Source organism: Trachemys scripta, chromosome 15 (assembly GCF_013100865.1).
Source record: "Trachemys scripta elegans isolate TJP31775 chromosome 15, CAS_Tse_1.0, whole genome shotgun sequence".
NCBI classification, from domain to species: Eukaryota; Metazoa; Chordata; order Testudines; family Emydidae; genus Trachemys; species Trachemys scripta.
Genome location: NC_048312.1, coordinates 25,999,720 through 26,019,329, shown reverse-complemented (window position 1 = coordinate 26,019,329; position 19,610 = coordinate 25,999,720). Strand labels below are relative to the sequence as shown.

Below are 19,610 nucleotides of genomic sequence, written 5' to 3'. Positions count from 1 at the left end.
GCAAAAGACCACCACCTTGTAATATGAATAGCACTAAATGGGTATCCAGAGGAGATGTTGGACTAGATTACAGGGGCTCAGCAACTTGCTTCATATGAAGAAGAAACTTAAAAAGCACCCATTCACACACACACGAACCTTAGAGTCACCAATCAGCATAGATACGGCATGGGGCTGGTGGTGGGAAATTGCCAGAGGGTAACCCGTTTGAACAAACCCGTTTCAAGCAAAAAAAACAGAAAAGCACTGATGGAAAACAAGGAATGGGGTGTAGGAAACTAATTAAGCCCCGTCACTAGGTTCAGCTTAGTGCATCGGTGAGAGCCAGATCAGCAAAAATCACACTGAGGGACCCTGGAAATTCTTAGTTTGCATTAGACAATCCGCCGGAGTAAGAACAGGGAGTTGAAAATGGCTCAGCAGAGAGGTTTAGGGGAGCAATGAGGAGGCTCGCGATCTGGATTGTTAGCAACTCACTAAAACCAACGACTGTGATTAATATTCAGACCTCAGAAAGGAAAGATCCACTGAAGTAACACTGTCAAGACAGCGTTAAAAAAATTCTTCTGTTAAACACTTTTCAGTTTCAATTTTTAAAAAGAACATTGAAAACCCATTTAACTGATTCCTACATGGCTCATCTTGGACAGTGAAACTAGACTGGTCAGTTTCATTTGCGAGTTCTCATGCACTAGTCCAATACTGCTGTGTTCGGGTTTCCAGCACCTCAAGAAGAAAGAAAAATCTTCATTTAAAAAAACCATGAACACTTTTCTAATGTGGTGACAGACACAGACGTGCACAATCCCTGCATTTGCATCTGAAAGTAGGTACTAGTATCTCTCGAATCTGCATCTGCAATTTGATTTCAATAAAAGCACTTTTATGAAAAGCACAATTTCCTATTGTCAGAGGTAGCCTGGTGTTTTGAAGCTGGTGTGTGGAACTATTAGTAAATCCTCTGGGTTAGACCTTGTTGTAAGCATGCACCAGGGGCAGACTGTTAAGGCCCTGACAACAGCAACACAAACACAGCAAGTTACAACACTGTTCTATTATTCTTTATATTGCAATAGCCTCAACAGGCCTCAATCAGGAATGGACACCCTATTGTGCTAGGCGCTGTACAAACATAAGATATTCCCTGCCCCACCAACTAATGCAGATTGGGTGTCCCTGAAATGTGCAAAAGCCTTGGATATGTGCAAGGGCTGAGTGCTGTCTACACTATAGAATGGAACCAGACATGACCGCAACCGTAGCGTATACAGGCCTCAAGAACAGAGGCTAAAACCAGCGCTTAATCTTTAGTCATTTCCATCAGGGAGCAAAAAAACAGGGATAAAAGAAAAGACTTAAAAACAAAAGGGACAAAGATCACGCAACAGGTGAGGCCACTGCAGCCCAACCCACACACTGTTAATGAATGCCTCTTCCCACCTGTTGTGAATGCTGCCATTCACTCTCCTAGCAGGAGGCACACACCTACAGGAAGGAACAGTTCCCAGAGATGCTCTGGAGGAGGGGGAAGTGCAGCCGAGCAGAGAAACTCCATCCCTTTAGGATTGTGAGGCAATGTGGAAAGACACCTACAGCGCAGAGGTTCTCAGTCAGGAAGGGTGAGGGCAAGTAGCTGGGACAAATGCACTGATGAAAAAGCATCAAGCAATTGCTGTTTTTTTTAAAAGCACTTCCTATCCGTGTTCCCCAGCCTGCCCCCCACAAACCCCACCTAATCAGGGAGAGGATGCATGGGCCAGAACACAAGCATAAGGGCTAGAAGTGCAATATTTCAAAGATCAAATTCCAGTTTAAATTCTACATCGCAATTCTTCAACCTGTGGACACGGGGCTTGTTCATAGTTGCAACACTTTGTGTGTTCAGACTTGAGGATCCCAACTGTCAGACACAGGATCCTAAACAGGAAGCTGAAATCCAGAATTAAACACTAAAGGGTAAATCCTCAGCTGACAAACTGAAACTACTCGGAGTTATGCCAGTTTAGGATCTGGCCCTAAATGGTACATCAAAGATTGTTTTAATTCACCTATAATAAATGTCCAGGTATAGGATCTGCATATTGTATTTAGGTACCACCTTTGAAACTGGGCCTCCAGAATAGAGGTTTTCCACTAGTGAATGTACAGACTGAGCAACACAAACCCATACAAAAGATTACATACACATGAATTCATGTGTAGTGTAGACACACACCATACACCAACATCTCAGATGTATTTTAGTCTAGCTCTACCATCTACAGATAGACCCAATGAAATCAGTTCTGCAGTCAGTTAAGTAGATGAAATCACCAAATCTTATCAGTTCTTCCTCAGCATCTTTAAAACCCAACCTTACCTCTTCATTCCTATTCCTAAAATCCATGTGTCCATGTCCTGGTCCTCACTTTCCTTGATTACTACAATCTCCTCCCTTCTTTGCTTCTCACCTTGCTCCTGGTCCCCGCCTTACGAGCACTGCGTTTGGCCTACATGACTCCATTTAAAATCCTCTCGCCGACTTCCTGTCCTCTTCCTGAGGAAGTTCAAGCTCCTGATTCACCTTCATAATCCTGCACAACCCTACTGCTCATGCACCTCTTGCACCAACCAAGCCTTCCTCCCCAATGACCCTTTCGTCTTCTGCGGTTGGCCCACTCTGGTCCTTATGCTTACAGACCCTGCTTTACAAAGAACCACTGCTTCCTTTCTTCTTCAACCACCTTCTAACAATAACCCACTGACAAAAATACGGGTAGGAAAGAGGACTTCAGCTCCACTTCGAAATTAGACATTTGCCTGGTTATCAGGCATATCAATCTGGACTGCATTATCCATGGACCTAGCTGCTCTCAGATAAACCAATGCCCACATTAGCCATGCATCCTTCCCACTCTAGCACAAGCAGGTCATTCCAGCTAGCTTCAGCACTGTGATCATTACAGGAAATCCACCAACGAGACTGGGAGAGGAACATTATCCACCTCGTAAGAGGCCGTCATTCAGATGAGCATTCAGTACACGGGTCTCTTTGGAAAATCCAAGAGGCAAATCTGTGGCATATTCAACCACCTAATTAGTTCCTTCCTCAGTCTGAACATGCTCTAACAAAAAAAGAAGACACAATGTTGTAGCTTTCAGCACCAGGAGAAACAGCAGCATCTTTGCATTTTAATTTACTCCCTGGGCAGTCCAATGTTCCCTAAGAGACAAAGGGTGCTCGTGTCTCTTCGTACACAAATATGATTCTTCAAACAATTCTAGCCAAAAGCTGATATTAAATATAAATCTAATGACAAGTGGCAGTAGCATTTGGTCATTCCAGGATTACCAGGTTTTCCTGTGCTATTTCTGCTCATGCATACTAATTTTTTTTTTTTTTGCATTGGTACATTGCTAATCCTGACCTGCTGCACCAATGCAGTTTCACTGAAACCTAAATATCTCATGGTGGTGACATGTCAAATTCAACAAAGTTTTTGATTGGGGAAATGTCTAAACAATTTGTTTAGACTTTCATTTCAACAAGGTAAAAATGTTTCATTGTGACTATTTGATTCAGTTTGTTTCAACTTTTATATTAAAATATTTTATATGTATATATTACATACGTTAACATAATATAAAAGCTAAACAAAATGAATCAAAACATTTTGACATTACCAAAGTATTTTGATGGTCCCAAATTGAAGTGCCCTGAAATTTTCATTTTATGGGAAATTTCAGCTTTTCAATCAGACTCAGAATAAAGTATTTCAGAATTTCCCCACAGAATGGAAATTCCAGTTCCCAACCAGCACTAATTATGGATCTTCAGCGACAGACACCAAGTCTTTGACAAAAGCGACAAAGAGTCCTGTGGCACCTTATAGACTAACAGACGTATTGGAGCTTAAGCTTTCGTGGGTGAATACCCACTTCGTCAGTCTTTGACAAAATTCATTAACATTTTACTGTCCTGAACGAATGTGAAAATGCAGTCTGATCCTTAGGTGACATTCTGAGGGCCTGGTCTACATTAGAAAATTAAGTCAGCTTAATTATGTCACTAAGAGGTGTAAAAAATCCACACCCCTGAGCGGCGTAGTTAAGCCAACCTATTTCCCCCTGTAGACATCGCTAGGTTGACGGAAAGATTCTTTCATCGACCTAGCTACCATCTCTCGGGGAGGTGGATTAAGTACGCCAACTGGAGAATCCCTCCCATCGGCTTAGGTAGCGTCTACAATGAAGCACTACAATGGTGCAGCTACATCAGTGCAGTGTTTTAAATGTAGACAAGCACTAATACAGACAAGTTGATTATCTGTGTTATATCCTTCCACTGATTATGTATTTTAGTCCACCCAAACTTGACACATCCCACAATAATTTTAGTCGGCATTATATTCCCATACGTGATCTGTTTTTGCTTCCGTTTTACAGGGGTAATAAATATAATAAATAGAAAGCATTATATTAGCATTAATAGCAATCCTGTTTGTTAATGCGCATACGTCGGCCTAGTCTTTGTTTCCAGAGGTTGTATGGAGGAGTCTTCTATGGCACAATATTTTGAACTGTTGAAGAGTGAAAATAATTTGATCAGAAAGATTTGTACTGGGTATTAAGCTGCTAGAAGGATTTAGCAATTCATTTGAAACTAAAAATATTTAAAATAACCATTCCCGCTTTTAAAATTGCAGTCACAGTACAATAATCGGTGTCAGGTGCTTAGCTATCTAAGCATTTTTTGTGGGTCATATACCCGAGCATATAGGAGCTGAACGTACCAATTAATACCACCTAGTTCTTATATGGGTAAAACCTCACTGTCCATTAATCGACAATTTTCTCTCTTCTGCCTTTGGTTAGTGAAAATTTCTATGGGTTCAAGTGCAGGAAGATATCTTGGGGAAGGGAAAATTTTCACTAGTCCTGTAGCCTCCCTTACTTGGAGAAAGGTGTGAACATGAAGTGTGTCTTGCACTACGCTTCATTATATCTCAGTGTTCCTTCATAATGAGGAATGAAGAGCTCGTTCTGGTAACAACTCCTATTTTCATAGGTCATTCCAAGCTTTGAAGAAATGAATAACGACATAAGAATAACTTTATAAAGACTTAGTTAAAAAAAAAAATCGACCTATTTTATCAACTGTATCCTTCACCCATCTTTTTTTTTCTTCCAGAAGAACAGATCCAATTTCCAAATCTTGCCCCTTGTAATAATATAGTTTTAGATTCATGACGGTTTCTACTTCTTCGGTCAGAGGGAACTTCTGTCCTGGCTAGTTTAGCTAGATTGCTCTTCTAAAAGCACTACGTAGTGAGTTGTGGGGGGGGGGGGGTTGTTTTTTGTTTTGTTTTTTTTGGGGGGGGCGCTTGTTTTAAAGAAAATAAGCAACAAAGCCTTTGAAAAAGAATAAAATGGACAGACCATTTATTTTTAGTACATTAAACCTGTCCAGTATCATATTCCAATCTTTAATCCCATTGGTTTCTCTAAAACAGAATGTTACTTTCACATAGCAATGTGATATGCGATATTTATTCCTAGGAACCATAACCATGTGCTGGCACTATTTTCAGCTGTGCCCCCCCGCCCCCAGCTGTAACCTTATTCCTGTTAAGGGTGAGGGTCCATACAAATTTTGTAACCAGAAAGCCTTACTAAATTTGTATGAATTAGACTCCTACAGGTAGACTATGGGGGTGATCAGATGTACAATAATGTAATCTGCATATAAAGCTATATAACTTGGTGTTTAGTCTGGAAGTAAACCTTGAATTTTGGGATTTTCTCCATCTTTTTTTTTAAATGGACAAAGGCAAATAATGAGGCTAGTGGGCAGCCTGGTTTTCTTCCTCTGCTCATCTGAAGCATGGGGCAGTGACAGATAGTTCTGATTTTAGAAAAGGGTTTATACATCTTGCCCAATTTACATGCAAGTTTCCAAAAACCTTATGTTTCCTCCAGAAAGAAGCCCCACTCAACCCCATCACAAGCTTTTTCTGAATCTGATTTTATGACAGCTCTTATTCAGTGGAGTGTGCACCACATGCATTTATAATTCTACGAAGGCAGCCTACAGTGTTCACCCCTCCACAAGTCCTATTTGATCTAGCGAAAATGTAAAGTACCTTTTTCCATTTTAGTTGCTCCTATTTTAGGAGGGGAAAAATCTTTGTAACTTCATGTTCAGTGATGCGAGTCTGTACAATAATGCCTCCATTTTTTATGCTCTAAGTTGGTGTAGAAAATGATATGGCTATGAAACAAAGCATTAAGATCAAGACTTCTGACGGGAAGTGGTGATTATCTGGGACCAGCATGACACATTTTAAAGGAACCTAATTTTCAGAAATTGCTCAGGAACTGCTCTCTGAAAAATAAGGCCTTTTCACAGGTCTCAAATTAGACACCCAAAATCATTAATAGTTTTTGAAAATAACAGCTTAAGAGCCTCTCAATATAGTATCAAAGAATTAAAAGTCTTCACCCGAGACACGTTTTTTGTCTCCCCTCCCCCATTTTGGAAAAGGACAGTTATAAATTGATCAGCAAAGAGAGCAGACAGCCTGAAATACCCTCATTATTAGAGATAGTCCCTCCAGGCCAGGATTCAAGTATGACGACAGATACAGTATGAGGAAAACATATTCCAGTGTTGTCCATGCTTAGACAAAGGATTCAGACTCCAGGACTGCCAATCCAGCAGTGTTCACCATCACCAAATGCACATGAAGAAAATGGAGTACCGTCACTTTCCAACGCACTCCCTATGGATTAAAACCTTATCCCCAAACCTCTGAAACCAGACATGCACCTTGAATCCCCTGCAAGCTACAGGTCTGTGAAAGCAATACTAATTTAACACCCATGCATGGATTTTCTGGAAGTGTTTGTCTTCATCCTCCCTCTTCCTATGAAAGTTTTGTTAAAGTGATCCAAAACCCACCACTACCACGACCAAGGTGCAGGTCTTCAAGGTTAGCTTGAATTGGCTAGAGGAGAGCAACAACACAGGAGTGCAGGGACAAGGCAGGCTTTTATACATATCTTAGATTGCTAGTATTGCATCCTAAACCATAATCCTCATTCCACAGAGAGGCTAAGCACTGTGATGATGGATCTTTGAATCGACAAAACACTAGAAGAGAGACAGGAACAGAGTAAGCTGCAACTCTGAACAATCCATGAACGTAAGCCTCCAAAAGTCGGCACTGTTTAAACAAATCAATCATTGTCCATTTCAAACAGCTAGCGTTGCTAACACCTATTCTTGGGTAGATTTAAAAGGGAGAGCTCACGTGACAAAGCTTGAAAGGTGAAGACATTTTTTATAGAATAAAAAGGATTTTAAACCTTCTGTGTTTCATACCCTGCCCAGACAATAATTCAGAAGTGGAGTAAAGGAAGTGGGTTATGGGACATCACTTGGGTGGCTGGAAAGTGGCTTCTGAACATGTGAAACAACAGAGAAGAGGCTTGTCCCACAAGGCCTTTAACCTCCCCAGGCAGAGCTACCATTGGTCTGCAGTGTCATTGTCTGCGAGCAACAACTGCAGTTCCCCCCTTGTCCTTTATTTCCTGGGAAGACTAAGAGTGCCCCCTGCTGCCTTGGTGAGGGAAATGCCTCTGGTTCCAAAGAACTGTTTTAAACTAAAAAATTATTATTAAAAAGAAACCCGCCAAAGGATCTAAACCTATGGCAAAGGCATACAATTTTAAACAAAGCCCCAAAAGAACGCCTGGCATTTAATAATGTTCACTGTGAGCAAATTTTTAGCCCTTCTGAAAAATAAGTAGAGATTATTAAATCAGCTGAGTTCTCTCTTTGCTGGCTTTTGTTCTGAAGATAAATAATGTGTTCCTAAATATATTGTGTAACTAAGTGAAACTGACATTTTGGTGGAACACTGCTTCCTGATTAACATGCATTGTTCTTAACACGCTTTTGATAATGGGCTACAGAAGCCTTCTGTTCCTTAAAACAGACACCATCAAACTGCTCCCATACCCCCACCTTCTCAACCATGCATGGTTTTTCAACGCCCTTTTACTAACATGAAACAAAACATCTCTCTGTACTGAGCTTTTATCTTTTGGACAAGTACAGATTCCTCTTGTCCCCTGAATATATTACAGAACCAAAAGCCAACAGGGCGCTGTTTATAATTTGGACTGTTGGCCGGTAAACCGCGGATACCAGCTGAGCACTGGCAATTTGACGCATCAAGTTGGTTGCTCTACAACTGGCAGAAAGAGTTAAGTTTGGGACTTGACAGGTCTCGTATGATTAGAAATCCAGGGGCGATTTTCCTCCCCATCCTAAGAAGTTTGAAAAACGTTAAGATCCAAATTTTGGGTCTAGACCATTTCTAGGGGCTTTATCACTATACAGTCAAAGTACAAGCATACAAGATATAAGAGCCCCCAATCTTGGGGCAACCCTTGTCCTGTAGAAAGTACTTTACACGCACACGCCATTTTATATGAGGTTAATTGTTGCTAGAGAACCAAGCTTTGGGAGCTCCTTAACAAAGGGCGTGCACAAACTCTGGTGCCACGTGTACAGGACTGGGGAGGAATTTGGTTAGTTGTATGTACAACAATCCTATCTGCTGTCTGGCCAATTTCTTGGCTTCTCACACCTCACTTTCTTGGGAAAGCCATGGAACATATTCTGGACAAGGAGAGATTTGAGGCCAGATTCTCAGTTATGATCTGAACCCTTTGCACTGCTTAAGAGGTGCAAAGGAGCCAGATTCTGTCGGTTACCCACCAGCTGAGAACTGCCCCAGTCAAGAAGAGCTGGGGTACAGAACTCAGCTCCTGCACCAACTGTACCAACGCAGCACAGGGAACATGTCAGAAGAGATAGGGATGTATTGGGGCATCTCGGTGTGGATCCTTAGTGGGCACATGGCCCCTAGGGGACCAGACACTGGTGGTGGACATTAGTGCAGCCCCAGGTTACTCTAATTCAGGCAAAGGCTGGTGCAGTTTGGCCCTCAGGATGAAGACACTACGACCGGCTCACTGATGCGCCCCGCCTACATGCTCCTGCTCCAAGTGGAGCTCAGACACAGGAGTTATCTGCTTATTTCATGTCATACGTCCATCTTTGCATTAAATACCCGTCTCACTTACCCCACAAGTTCCGGACTATTTATGATCAGACAGCAAGGTCACCTGCCAAAAGCAGCCACCAATGCCCCAGTGAGTAAATGAGCAGCAGCAGATTTCTTTACCTGAACAGCTCTCTGATTTCCCTCACGGTTGCCTGGAATGGGATATTTCGGACCAAAATCTTGGAGCTCTTTTGCTTCTTGAGCGTTTGTTTTTTGCGGGATGGTGTCACAGTGGGCCTGGTAAATCAACGGAGACATGGTAAGTTACACTGTAGAGCAACACACAACACACACCTCTCTCTTTCTGGTTCCTTCCAGCTTACGAATCTAGACATTCTGGAGTCCAGTTTCCTGATCAATCTGCTCAATGGCTTCTTATTTGAATCAATGGACACTTCATAGACCAGGTGGGAGAACAGAACAGTTTGATTACAGTTATACTTGGAATATATAAAAATCTGCCTCATTGGTTTAAAAAGATCATAGTCTTCCTATGTGTTTGTGCATTATCTTGCAGACAGGACCCCAAATCCTGACAGGGGCTTCTGGGCTGGGTGCTATTTCAAGACAAGTAAATAAAGCACTGTCTAGGGATTACCATTCTGGAACAAACCAATCCTTCCGTTGGTTTGCTGACCTGCTCTGGTACAACAGGGAGAAGTTTGTAACACTGGCTAAATTAGTGTAAGTGAAGCACAGGTTGTGCCTTTAGTTTCACTTTTAACTGGTCTCTGAAAGGCTGTAAAAAGCATGAACAGTTCATGCTTCTGTGTAAAGCCATCAGATTTGATTCCAAGACATGGATTCTGGCTGTCCAAGCCAGCAGGAGGTGGAAGCAATTCTTGGCCCTCAATGTACAGTGGTGCATTACCCCACAGCAGCCGAAGAGCTGTACTGATGGGCCCTTAAGGGAAGTCCCATGCAGCTCCCCTTGGTCTAACAAAGATGCCTTCAGCGTGAGGGAAGGAGCACAGAACAATATCATCTACAGGACAGATGAGGATGACAGTGGAAAGATGTTTTTCTTTAAGAAGTTGGGAGGAGAATAGCAAATTACCCCAAAGAGACCCTTGTGACAACTTTTCTAGTTTAGTTCACCTTAGATCTAGCCTCTCTCACTTAAGTGGTGAAATCATTTAGTGTTGCTTTGCGTTCTTCCGATTCCCAGAAGCTCAGTGCTTCCTTTTTTATTTTGTACTTAGTCTAATAAAAGCAGATTCCCACCTCAAATTTCATTTATTCCTATCCACTTGTTGGCCAAAAATATACCATATTAATAGGTATTATGCACACAGTATTAATAGAATATACATCAGTGATGGGAAATTAGGTTAACAATGTATTATGCTCTTCCCACAATTCTGTTCACCTGTGTCATACATCCCACAACACTTTGCAAAGCAGAAATCAGCTTTGGCATTCGAAAATAGGAAACTTGTCAAAGCAAGGATGCAGGAACCCTTTGTACCAAGTACACTTTGGGAGTATTTCATGGCTCATCAACACTTGGAATGCAGCAATTCAACCCAAGATATGGGAAAATATAGGGAGGTGCTAAGGACAAAGCTGGCATAAACCAGTGGGTTAAACTTAAACTTTAAGTGATATGCAAAGCATTCTGTAACTTGTAAAAGAACATAGTATAAATACTACTAGTTGCAACGTGTATCTTTGAAGCACAATTTGTGCGCAAGGTGAACACGCTGCGAGATAAGGATTGCTTCCCAGAGGGAAGATATGTATGCTTCCTTTTCAAATTGTCCGACTTTGCCTTTAGACAATAAATATGGCTAAAATTAGTTATTTGGTCTCTAACATTTTTAAGAACGAACAGCGCGTGCAGTCAAACAACTGGCTACACCTTTGAGTTAATACACTGGACTACCACCATCACAACTGCTATTTTTGAAGACCTATACCTGATCATCTGAAAGAGCCCAGGAAAAACATTTGTTCCATAAGCTAGGATGGTTCCAGCGTACCAGGTAAATGTGTATTTAAGACTGGCACTATTCACCACCTGAATTACAAAGCGCCACCAGCAACCATATTGTAAAGAAATAAACGAGCCATTCTGGGCAATCAAGGGCTGTTGCTGCTTAAGTCTATTTAGTGCAGAGAAGTCAGACAGGAATCAGGCAGACTTACTTGATGGCCCTGTCGGAGATCTTCACGTCCAGCTGATGGCCATCTACTGAGCAACCCTAAAAAAGCAAGTTACAAAGTTTGCAAAAAGAAAGAGACCTTAAAAATGGAGAAGGAGTTTTACATCTCAATTCTCCTTCACCCAAGCGCAGCTAATACAGGTGAAGAGTACACAATACATATGAGGAAGCAGTGTGGTCTAATGGCCAGGGCATTGGCATAGGAGTCAAGACACCTGAGTTAATCCCAACTGTGCCACTGATGTGATGTTGAGTGAGTTACTTCCCCTCCCAGCCTTTGTCTTTAGTTTGTGGGCCCTTTGGGGGCAGGGACCATCTCACTAGGGGTATGTTCGGCACTCAGCACAATGGGGCTCTGACTTCAGTCGCAGCCTGTAGATAACTACTGAAAAACAAATATTAGAAGGGTTCTCGGTGCCTCATGACCCACCCACTCCTCCCCTTTGCCTGCGTCACCCATGGTTACCTGGAGCTGTCTGAGGGCTTTCTGAGCATGCTCTGGTTTCTTGTACTCCACAAATCCAAAGCCCATAGGAAGTAAAGTTCCTATCAGAAAGGGAAGGAAAGAGCCCCATAAATGCTTTGGCGAAAAGCATTTGATAGTGGCCTGTACAATGGATAGGCCCTTGTGACTGGTCAATGACAATGACAGACAACGAAAAAGTGAATCAACGCTGCTAGAAATGGGGTGAGCTTTGCTGGACTAAACCTGCCCCAAAGGAGCCATGGGGAATTAAAAAACTAACTGATATTGTGACATTTCAGGATACAGTCACCCTGGGGATGACGCAAAGAAAGTTGTACAATACCTGGGTATAGTGGAAATCCATTTCATATGTAACTTTTGTGAATGCAACAAAACAAAACACTAACCATCGGTCCTACAGAAACGATAGCTATGCACATAAAAGGTCAGTGATCATACTGCTTACATACAAATTTGTTCATGCACAGGGTTTTCCTGCACTGCTGCAGTGGTAAACTTTTAGAATGAAATTTTCACCATAATCCAGACACAGACATTCTCTGGGCATTTCTAACGTGCCTGATTCAGACAAAAGTTACCCCCGTAATAATGTATGCTTCCTTTTAGATGGATGTAAAATCTGAGTCTGGAGTTTTGACTGTATTTTTCATCTGAAACCCACCAAAGAGTTCACTCTGGCCATCAAGGAGGAAATACGTTGCACAAGCCAATAAAAACAATTATAAATGGACCCTTAAATTGGTCTGTCGTCTAGGTAGACCCCTCGGCAGAAAGGATGGGCTTTTGGCTAGAGCCCTGGTTTAAGAGTCAGAAGAGAATTGGCTCTGTCACAAAAATCCCATGTATCCATAGGCAGCTCATTTAAACTGCATGTGCTCATTGACCATTTGTGAAGTGGAGACAATATGTCCTTTGTCGTATTTAGAGGGGAAGCTCTTTGGGGTGAGAGGCTGTCTCTGCGTACATTCAGTGCCCAGCATATGGGGGCCTGAACTCTCGTCCTATATATGTGAATGGAAACGGCTTGTTAAATAATTCCAAACCTGGAACTCAATTAATTTGGGGAAAGGAACCAACGATTTCATGCCCTCCACTCTCCCATTGGTTAATGTAAAAACAGTGTCAGCCCTTTAGGGTGGCCCTATTCCCACTTGCCAGGCAGAGCCTTCTCCCTTTATTTCCAAAGGCCTCAGCAGCCGACAGAATGACTCTTCATCCCTTGCTGGTTATCCACACCACTGGGGATGTCAGCAGTACAGCAAGTGCGCAGATATAGAACTAACTGCTGCTACAGAGCCAGGAGCATAGGGCTCATACATATCAGGTCTTCTCCAAACCGCTGTGCAAATGTCTTGGCAAGGGAGTGAAGGATTGAGATCTATTTACAAGCCAGCGAACACTAGCTGCTGTCTTTCTCTTTATCACCTAGGTGGTGCCCTAAATTTCACTTGTCCCTCTGAGCAACACAGAAGAAATGCAAACTAGCATAGTCCCTATATGGTCATTCTTATCAGTTCAAGGTTATGTGCTGAAGCACGGGCCATTCGCTAGAGATGACGATGAAAAGCTAACTTGATCTACAGCCCTTTAATTATTTCCTTATTCAGCAAAAATTTTCAACACCCAAGGCCATGCAACTCTTTTAGGAAACAGGCTCATGGTATCATAACTTCAGGGATCCATAAGCAAGGCCCTGAGCAGCAAATACAATGGCAAGTTTCCAAACTTGGATGGCACTACGCTACAGAAGTCCTTCTTCAGTGACAGAAGTTGATTGTCCTGGAAGGTAAGAGTGAAACCAGACATGGTTCTGTCCTTAAACCCGATCATGTGTGTACCACAGATCATGAGCAAACATGGGGCTGGGTAGGCAGATGTGCCTGTGAGGTTTCTTTTTAAAACTGACTGAACTCTTCACAAGCCCATGGCATGAAGTAGAGCCTATGACATTTTCATGGAGCCTTCAGCTGACCCACTACGAGTCCCACCATGGTTTATGATACTTACCCTTGGTGCATGACCTTCCCGGTTTAATCAGCACTTGATTTTTGGGGCTTACGTTTTCAGTCATTCAACATATGCATTTCTGGGCACATAATGAAGATTTTTAACATCAACTATCCAATTGCCCACACAGATGAATGCACAAGGCCTCACCACGACCAACCCAAGCAGAAGGAAATGCACAGCGATTCATAGGAGTACCTGCTTTGTCTTTCTTCCTTGAGATCGTGCAGCTCTTCACAGCTCCCACTTTGGAAAACGTCTGCAAAGAATTTTACACGGTCCTTAGTTCTCTTTGTAATTAAAGTGTAACCCTTTGACAACGTTCCCCTTTTGTAGCAACTGAAACAGACAAAGTCAACCCACAGAGAGACGCGCACACTGAACAAGGAAAAGACACACGTCATGCATTCTATTGTGACAGCCTTTATTTAAAACACTCTCAGTAATTATCCAACACACTGCACTCTAGCTATGGAAAGCTGCAGTGGTTTAGATCATTGCTACAGAATACCGAAGTACTTAAAAGAATGCTTCCACCCAAACACTGGCTCCTTCAAAAGCTGTCTAACAATTGCCAATTCATTACAATATCCTTAGACTTTTTCTCTTTCCAGTACTGCATGGGAGGTACCAAAAAGTGCCTGTGGCAGCCCGGCTGTGTTATATGTAGGCTTGGAAGGATTCAATTTTTATTGGCGAATGTCGGTAAACGTGGATTTCACTGCGTACACACACACACAAACATATTTCTATCAATGATAATCAAAACTGAGACAGGCAATGAAAAATGCTGCTTGAGAACTACAGTTTAAGGATTTTTACTTTGTATATTTTGACGTGTGACGTTGACAATTTATGTTTTAACAGTTAGAAAGCTTTAGCTTTTTGAATCTCAACATCTACTGTCGTTAAATAACTGTTTGACACTACCCCCGCTCCCCCCCCGGTCTAACCCCTCCTATAATTTCCCACAACTGTGAAAGTTTAAAACAAAAAAATGCTAGCAATCAACATTGCTATTATCCATCAAAATTATAAAAAATAAAAACTGAATTCTGCCAAGCTTAATTCTATGCTGCACAGTCCTAATATAAATATAAGGTATGGTGAAGGGATTGGACCTAATTAGGTACCGGTGAATCTACAGGAGTTTGTGGTTCCCTTAAACACATCAACTTTACAAATTCAAGGCCTTTGGATTCATGATACATAGGGCAGTAAAAAGGAGGATGGATAAGTTTCCTCCAATTTTGACTACTTGTATGGGAGATTATTGAAACATTTGGTGTTTCAACCATGAGCAAGGCATGAAAAAGAAGGGAAATGGGGCACCTTTACTGGGACACAGGATGGGATAACACCCTGTAGTCTGGAGATGGATTGCTAGAGATGTCTAAGCAATTAAGTTAGTCTTTGAAAACTGCCTGGGCTGGTAAACTTTCCAGGTAGACAGTCTACTCGAGTGCCCTCTAACATGACAATTGATGTGAATGAAAAAACCCAACTGAATGATTCTCTGGGCATTCAAAGTTACCACCAGCCCCAATCTGGGCAGGATAATATTTTCACAACCAAGCTGGAGAACAGCTCTAGCATGGTCTATAGCTACGTCTACTGTCTCCAATCAGCAAAAGGGAGAGTTGTTTAGTGGCTGGGAAAGGAAACAGAAGGAACTTCAGGTTACTCTTCCTGGCTCTGCCACTGACTTATTGTATGTCCTTAGGAAAGCTACTTCACCTCTCTACTACTCTTTACCCTAGCAAAATGGCTATGAGACCTTCCTCATAAGGGCCAGAGGAGGCTCAATGTTTGTAGAGGCTCGGATGAAAGATAGGTACTGACAAATGCTTTATTGATAGCTTTAAAATACCAAACAGTAGAGCAGCTGAAAGACTTAAATCCAGGCCGAGCCACAAACTCACTGTTTGACCCTGACCAAACCACTCAAACCGAGCTGCTCCATCTAAACAGAACATTGCTGGATACATGCAACACCCAGTCCCACCACCTCTCCCTTTGTTCACCTCCATCAGCGTATCTTCTGTGGTGGCAAAGTTGAGGTTTTTGATGAACAGTGTACATCCTGGAACACTCTCCTCGTCCTCCTCCTCCTCCTCATCTACTGCTATTTTTTCTGAGCCCTTTTTAGCTTCCTCAGTTTCATCACCAGCTGTAAAGCAAGAGAACAAACCATAAACACCATAAAACATAACTAACTCCAGGCAGTTCAGGAGACTGAAGAGATTTATTGTATTTTGACCCCACCATCGGAGCCATCAATGCCCAGACTACAGTGACTCATTTCTCCAGCTGCATTTAGTAACAGTTTTGTGGATGAACTTGATGGTCTTGGACACGCAGCCAGAGCATGGATAGCTAGTGTAAGCCATGTATTGTTCTTCTAACATCCTTGAATTCTGACCTACGCCATCCTATTTCCCAGGAGACCAGACACTATGGTGACAAGCCTAGGTAGATACTTGCTTCAACCCTGGGCTCTTGTACAGCTCTACAAGTATCCCTCAACAATGGCCTGAAATAGCCATTACTACTCCAGTATAGGCTGCTAATCAAGTATTTGACGTACAAGGTCTACTCTTGCATCGGTGCATGAAGTACCTCAAAATATTCAACTCACTGACTGGATAAAAGGACAACTGAGGATCAGGTTCAAGATGGCAGCCATGCTCCTAAAGCACCCGGCCAATACAGTAGTGCATCTGCTCTGTTAGTTTATTTTCCATGATCTATAGACCTTACTCAGCTGAACTACAATACAGATCATAGCATTTGGGAATCAACACACAATTGTACTGCTCTTCTGAAATACCACAATTAATGATGACTCTGCTGTAGCGTTCCCTGGTACTCACCATATTACAGAGTAGCACCTGGGAACCGCCATCACTAACACAACTGCATCACCTCAGCTACAGTTTAGTGCACCACAGAGGAACCTCCAGCACTGAGAGACAACAGAATCCCCTCTGCACAACATCCTAGAATCAACAGGGTAGCAAATGCTGGGTCTCATTTTTTAATAGTTTATGGGCCAATCTTCAGTCACGTTCGCTGTGCCAACACATCCCCTTCGTGAACAGCTTCTGCTTCATTCCATTTTGTTGGGGGCTGTAACCAGGTTTTAAAGAGTTGTGTACATGAAAGGGATCTTCACGGGTTTTTGTTCATACTCGTTTAACTCGCTCACCACAGCGAGCGCCACAAAGACTCCCCCGGCCTTTTTCCACTTTCAAAAAACAAACCGAATGTATTAAACTTCTAATTAATCTTCAAGAGCTCTGGCATGAAATGGCCCTTTTATGCTTTAATGGAAATGGCAACAATGATAACGTTGTCCTTTTAACATCAGTGGAACATGCAGCCGTCCTATCTCTGCCTCAAAGAGAAAAGAAAAAGGAAAGGAAAGGGGAAAAGAACTTCACATTTCTCTGAGGAAGGCCCTTTCACACCCATTGTTCAACAACTGAGGATGTTGGAGAGGCTGTCCAGAAAGGAGGTGGAGAGGAGTGAGAAAGGGAAAGGCAGGCTCAGGAGAGATGCACAACGCAGAGCGTGAGGCTAATATCAGAATCTAAACTGGAGATTTGCCTTGTGCCCCAAGCTTCCCAGAAAATGATGTACATGCAGAGTGGGGAACTCCAACATCTCCATCCGCCACCTGCTCCCATCTCCATTCCAAATGCTGGCGTTAGCGAACAACCCATGATTGGCTTCCGGCATTATCAGCAACTCAAACCCACATGCTGTCCTCCTTCCCACCCAGCACCAAGGCAAGGTAGAAGAGTGACTGAAACACACCCACCCAGAGAGGAAGGTATTGCCAACAGCCAGGCTCCTGGACTCCCTTCTCTGCAGAAAAGCTGGGGTGCAAACCCAAAGGCAGCTCCAGAAACAACAGAGAGCCGAGAAGCGGTCATACCGCTATCACTATACCCCCAATCTCTCTAAAGGCTCACCTAGCCCTCCACTACCATTGTATCCGAGCACCAAATGTGGTGCTTTGCCTAATTCCTTAGCTTTAGTGCCTACCCTGGGCACCTCCACTGCTGACTGCAATTCCCCTCTCTCACTCCAGCGTGGCATGCACCAGCACTGGGCACCAACAGCTCTCTCCAGGCCTCACCACATACGCACGAGTTGCCAAACCACATCACCTCGTGACCAGCGTAAGATGCTTCAGAGGAAGGTGTAAGATCTCTTGAAGCCTTTGGGCCTCATCCAAAGCACACTGAAGTTAATAGGGATCTTGACACTGACTGCACGGGGCCTTGGATCAGCCTTATCTCGCCCCACTACAATTCCTGGGAGGTGGTTGGAGTTTTTATTGTCTCCCAGAGGAGCAGGATCTGACTCATTCTACTAGAGAGGTGCCGGAAGGCGGACGTAGTGCCACAGACGTATGCCTAGCTTGGCCTTCGAACTGCATCTACCCTTTGTACTGAGCCCTTCCAAAACTGCTGGTCATCTGCTATCCTGCTGAATAGGAATGTTCTTCTGAGACAACAGGGCCACGAGCTGGGTTGGTTCCAGAGCGGACCCAGATCCCTGCTTTGGTTAAAGAGCTGCTTAGAACCAGACAAGTCAGGGCAACAAGTGATCAACTGGAAATTTCTTCTGCCCTGAAAAAGAGTCTTTTTTTTTCTGGCCAAGCACTTTCACTCTTAACTGCAAGAGAAACTTTTAGCAATTGCTGGAAATCAGCAAACTTGAGTAGAAAATTCATTGGTTTTGAAGACAACTGGGTTGGAAGAGGGGAAAGATTTAAGGTGGGGGAAAGGTGCCTCCATCTGCGGTTAGCACAACAGTCACACACAGCCACATGGGGCTCTGCTGTAATCAGACTAAGGAATTTACTGCTGCCTCCCTCCCACACCTTCCCCCAGGCATACGGTGCCAGAGGCTGACAGCAAAGACCATTATCAAACCGAAGCAGCTTTCCAGGAGCTCCTGTGCTTAAAGCCCTTTATCTGGAGGTGAGGGTCTCGGTTATGGGGAGATAAAACAGCTGCCCCTATCTTTGTCCCTCCCCCAGGACCTGGAATGGGAAAAGCTTTTCATCAGCTCCCTCCACCTCCCTGATGGTCTTGAAAAGGCTTTCAGGGAAAAAAATAAATACAAATAATAAACCCTCAGCTATCCAACCTCCTTCCGTTCTGGTTTTAAAAGTGTTTAAGGCCCCAAATATGCAAGAGCAATGCTAAAAGCCCCAGGGATGGGAAGGGGAAAGACATAAAAAAGGTCACGTCCTTACCATAAGAGCAGTGGGAATTCACCCACACAAGGCGTGCAGTGGGGCTTGAAATTAACACAGGCAAGCACACAAATGCACACGCTGCTCCATGACCTGCCAGCCAGGCGATCAGCTGGTCTGGGCCCTGCTGCCTGGTGCTACCTTCCTTTGTTCAATCAAAGCTGGGATCCTCAGGCCTGGCCCTTCAATTAGGTTCTTTAGACCCTTAGAGGAGGGCACCATGTAACACATGCAGACAACAAGCATGTGCTCAGCTGTGTCGATCCCCTCTCTCTGATGGGGAAATTCTGTCAATAACAGGCTTTGTTATAAAGTTTGGGGGAGGGGGTCGATCTGCTTTCATGTCATGTTGTCTATACTAAAACAACAAGGAGTCTGGTAGCACCTTAAAGACTAACATTTATTTGGGCATAAGCTTTCGTGGGTAAAAAAACCACTTCTTCAGATGGATACAGACTAACACGGCTACCGCCTGATACTTGTCTATACTAAAGTGCCCCATCACAGCTACTGTTGGTGTTACTTCACCCTTCCTTCCTATCTCAGTACCGATAGGGCCCTCA

The 19,610-nt window shown here is 43.2% G+C and overlaps 1 protein-coding gene across 1 annotated transcript in view; it reads right to left on the bottom strand.

The window, feature by feature from the left end:
- The window catches only part of RBM19 (RNA binding motif protein 19), a 116,720-nt gene that overhangs the window by 73,685 nt on the left and 23,425 nt on the right, over positions 1–19,610 (bottom strand). The window contains 5 exon segments of the mRNA XM_034791035.1: positions 9,237–9,353; positions 11,265–11,320; positions 11,748–11,827; positions 13,974–14,034; positions 15,800–15,945. Coding sequence (XP_034646926.1) covers positions 9,237–9,353; positions 11,265–11,320; positions 11,748–11,827; positions 13,974–14,034; positions 15,800–15,945 — 460 coding nt within the window.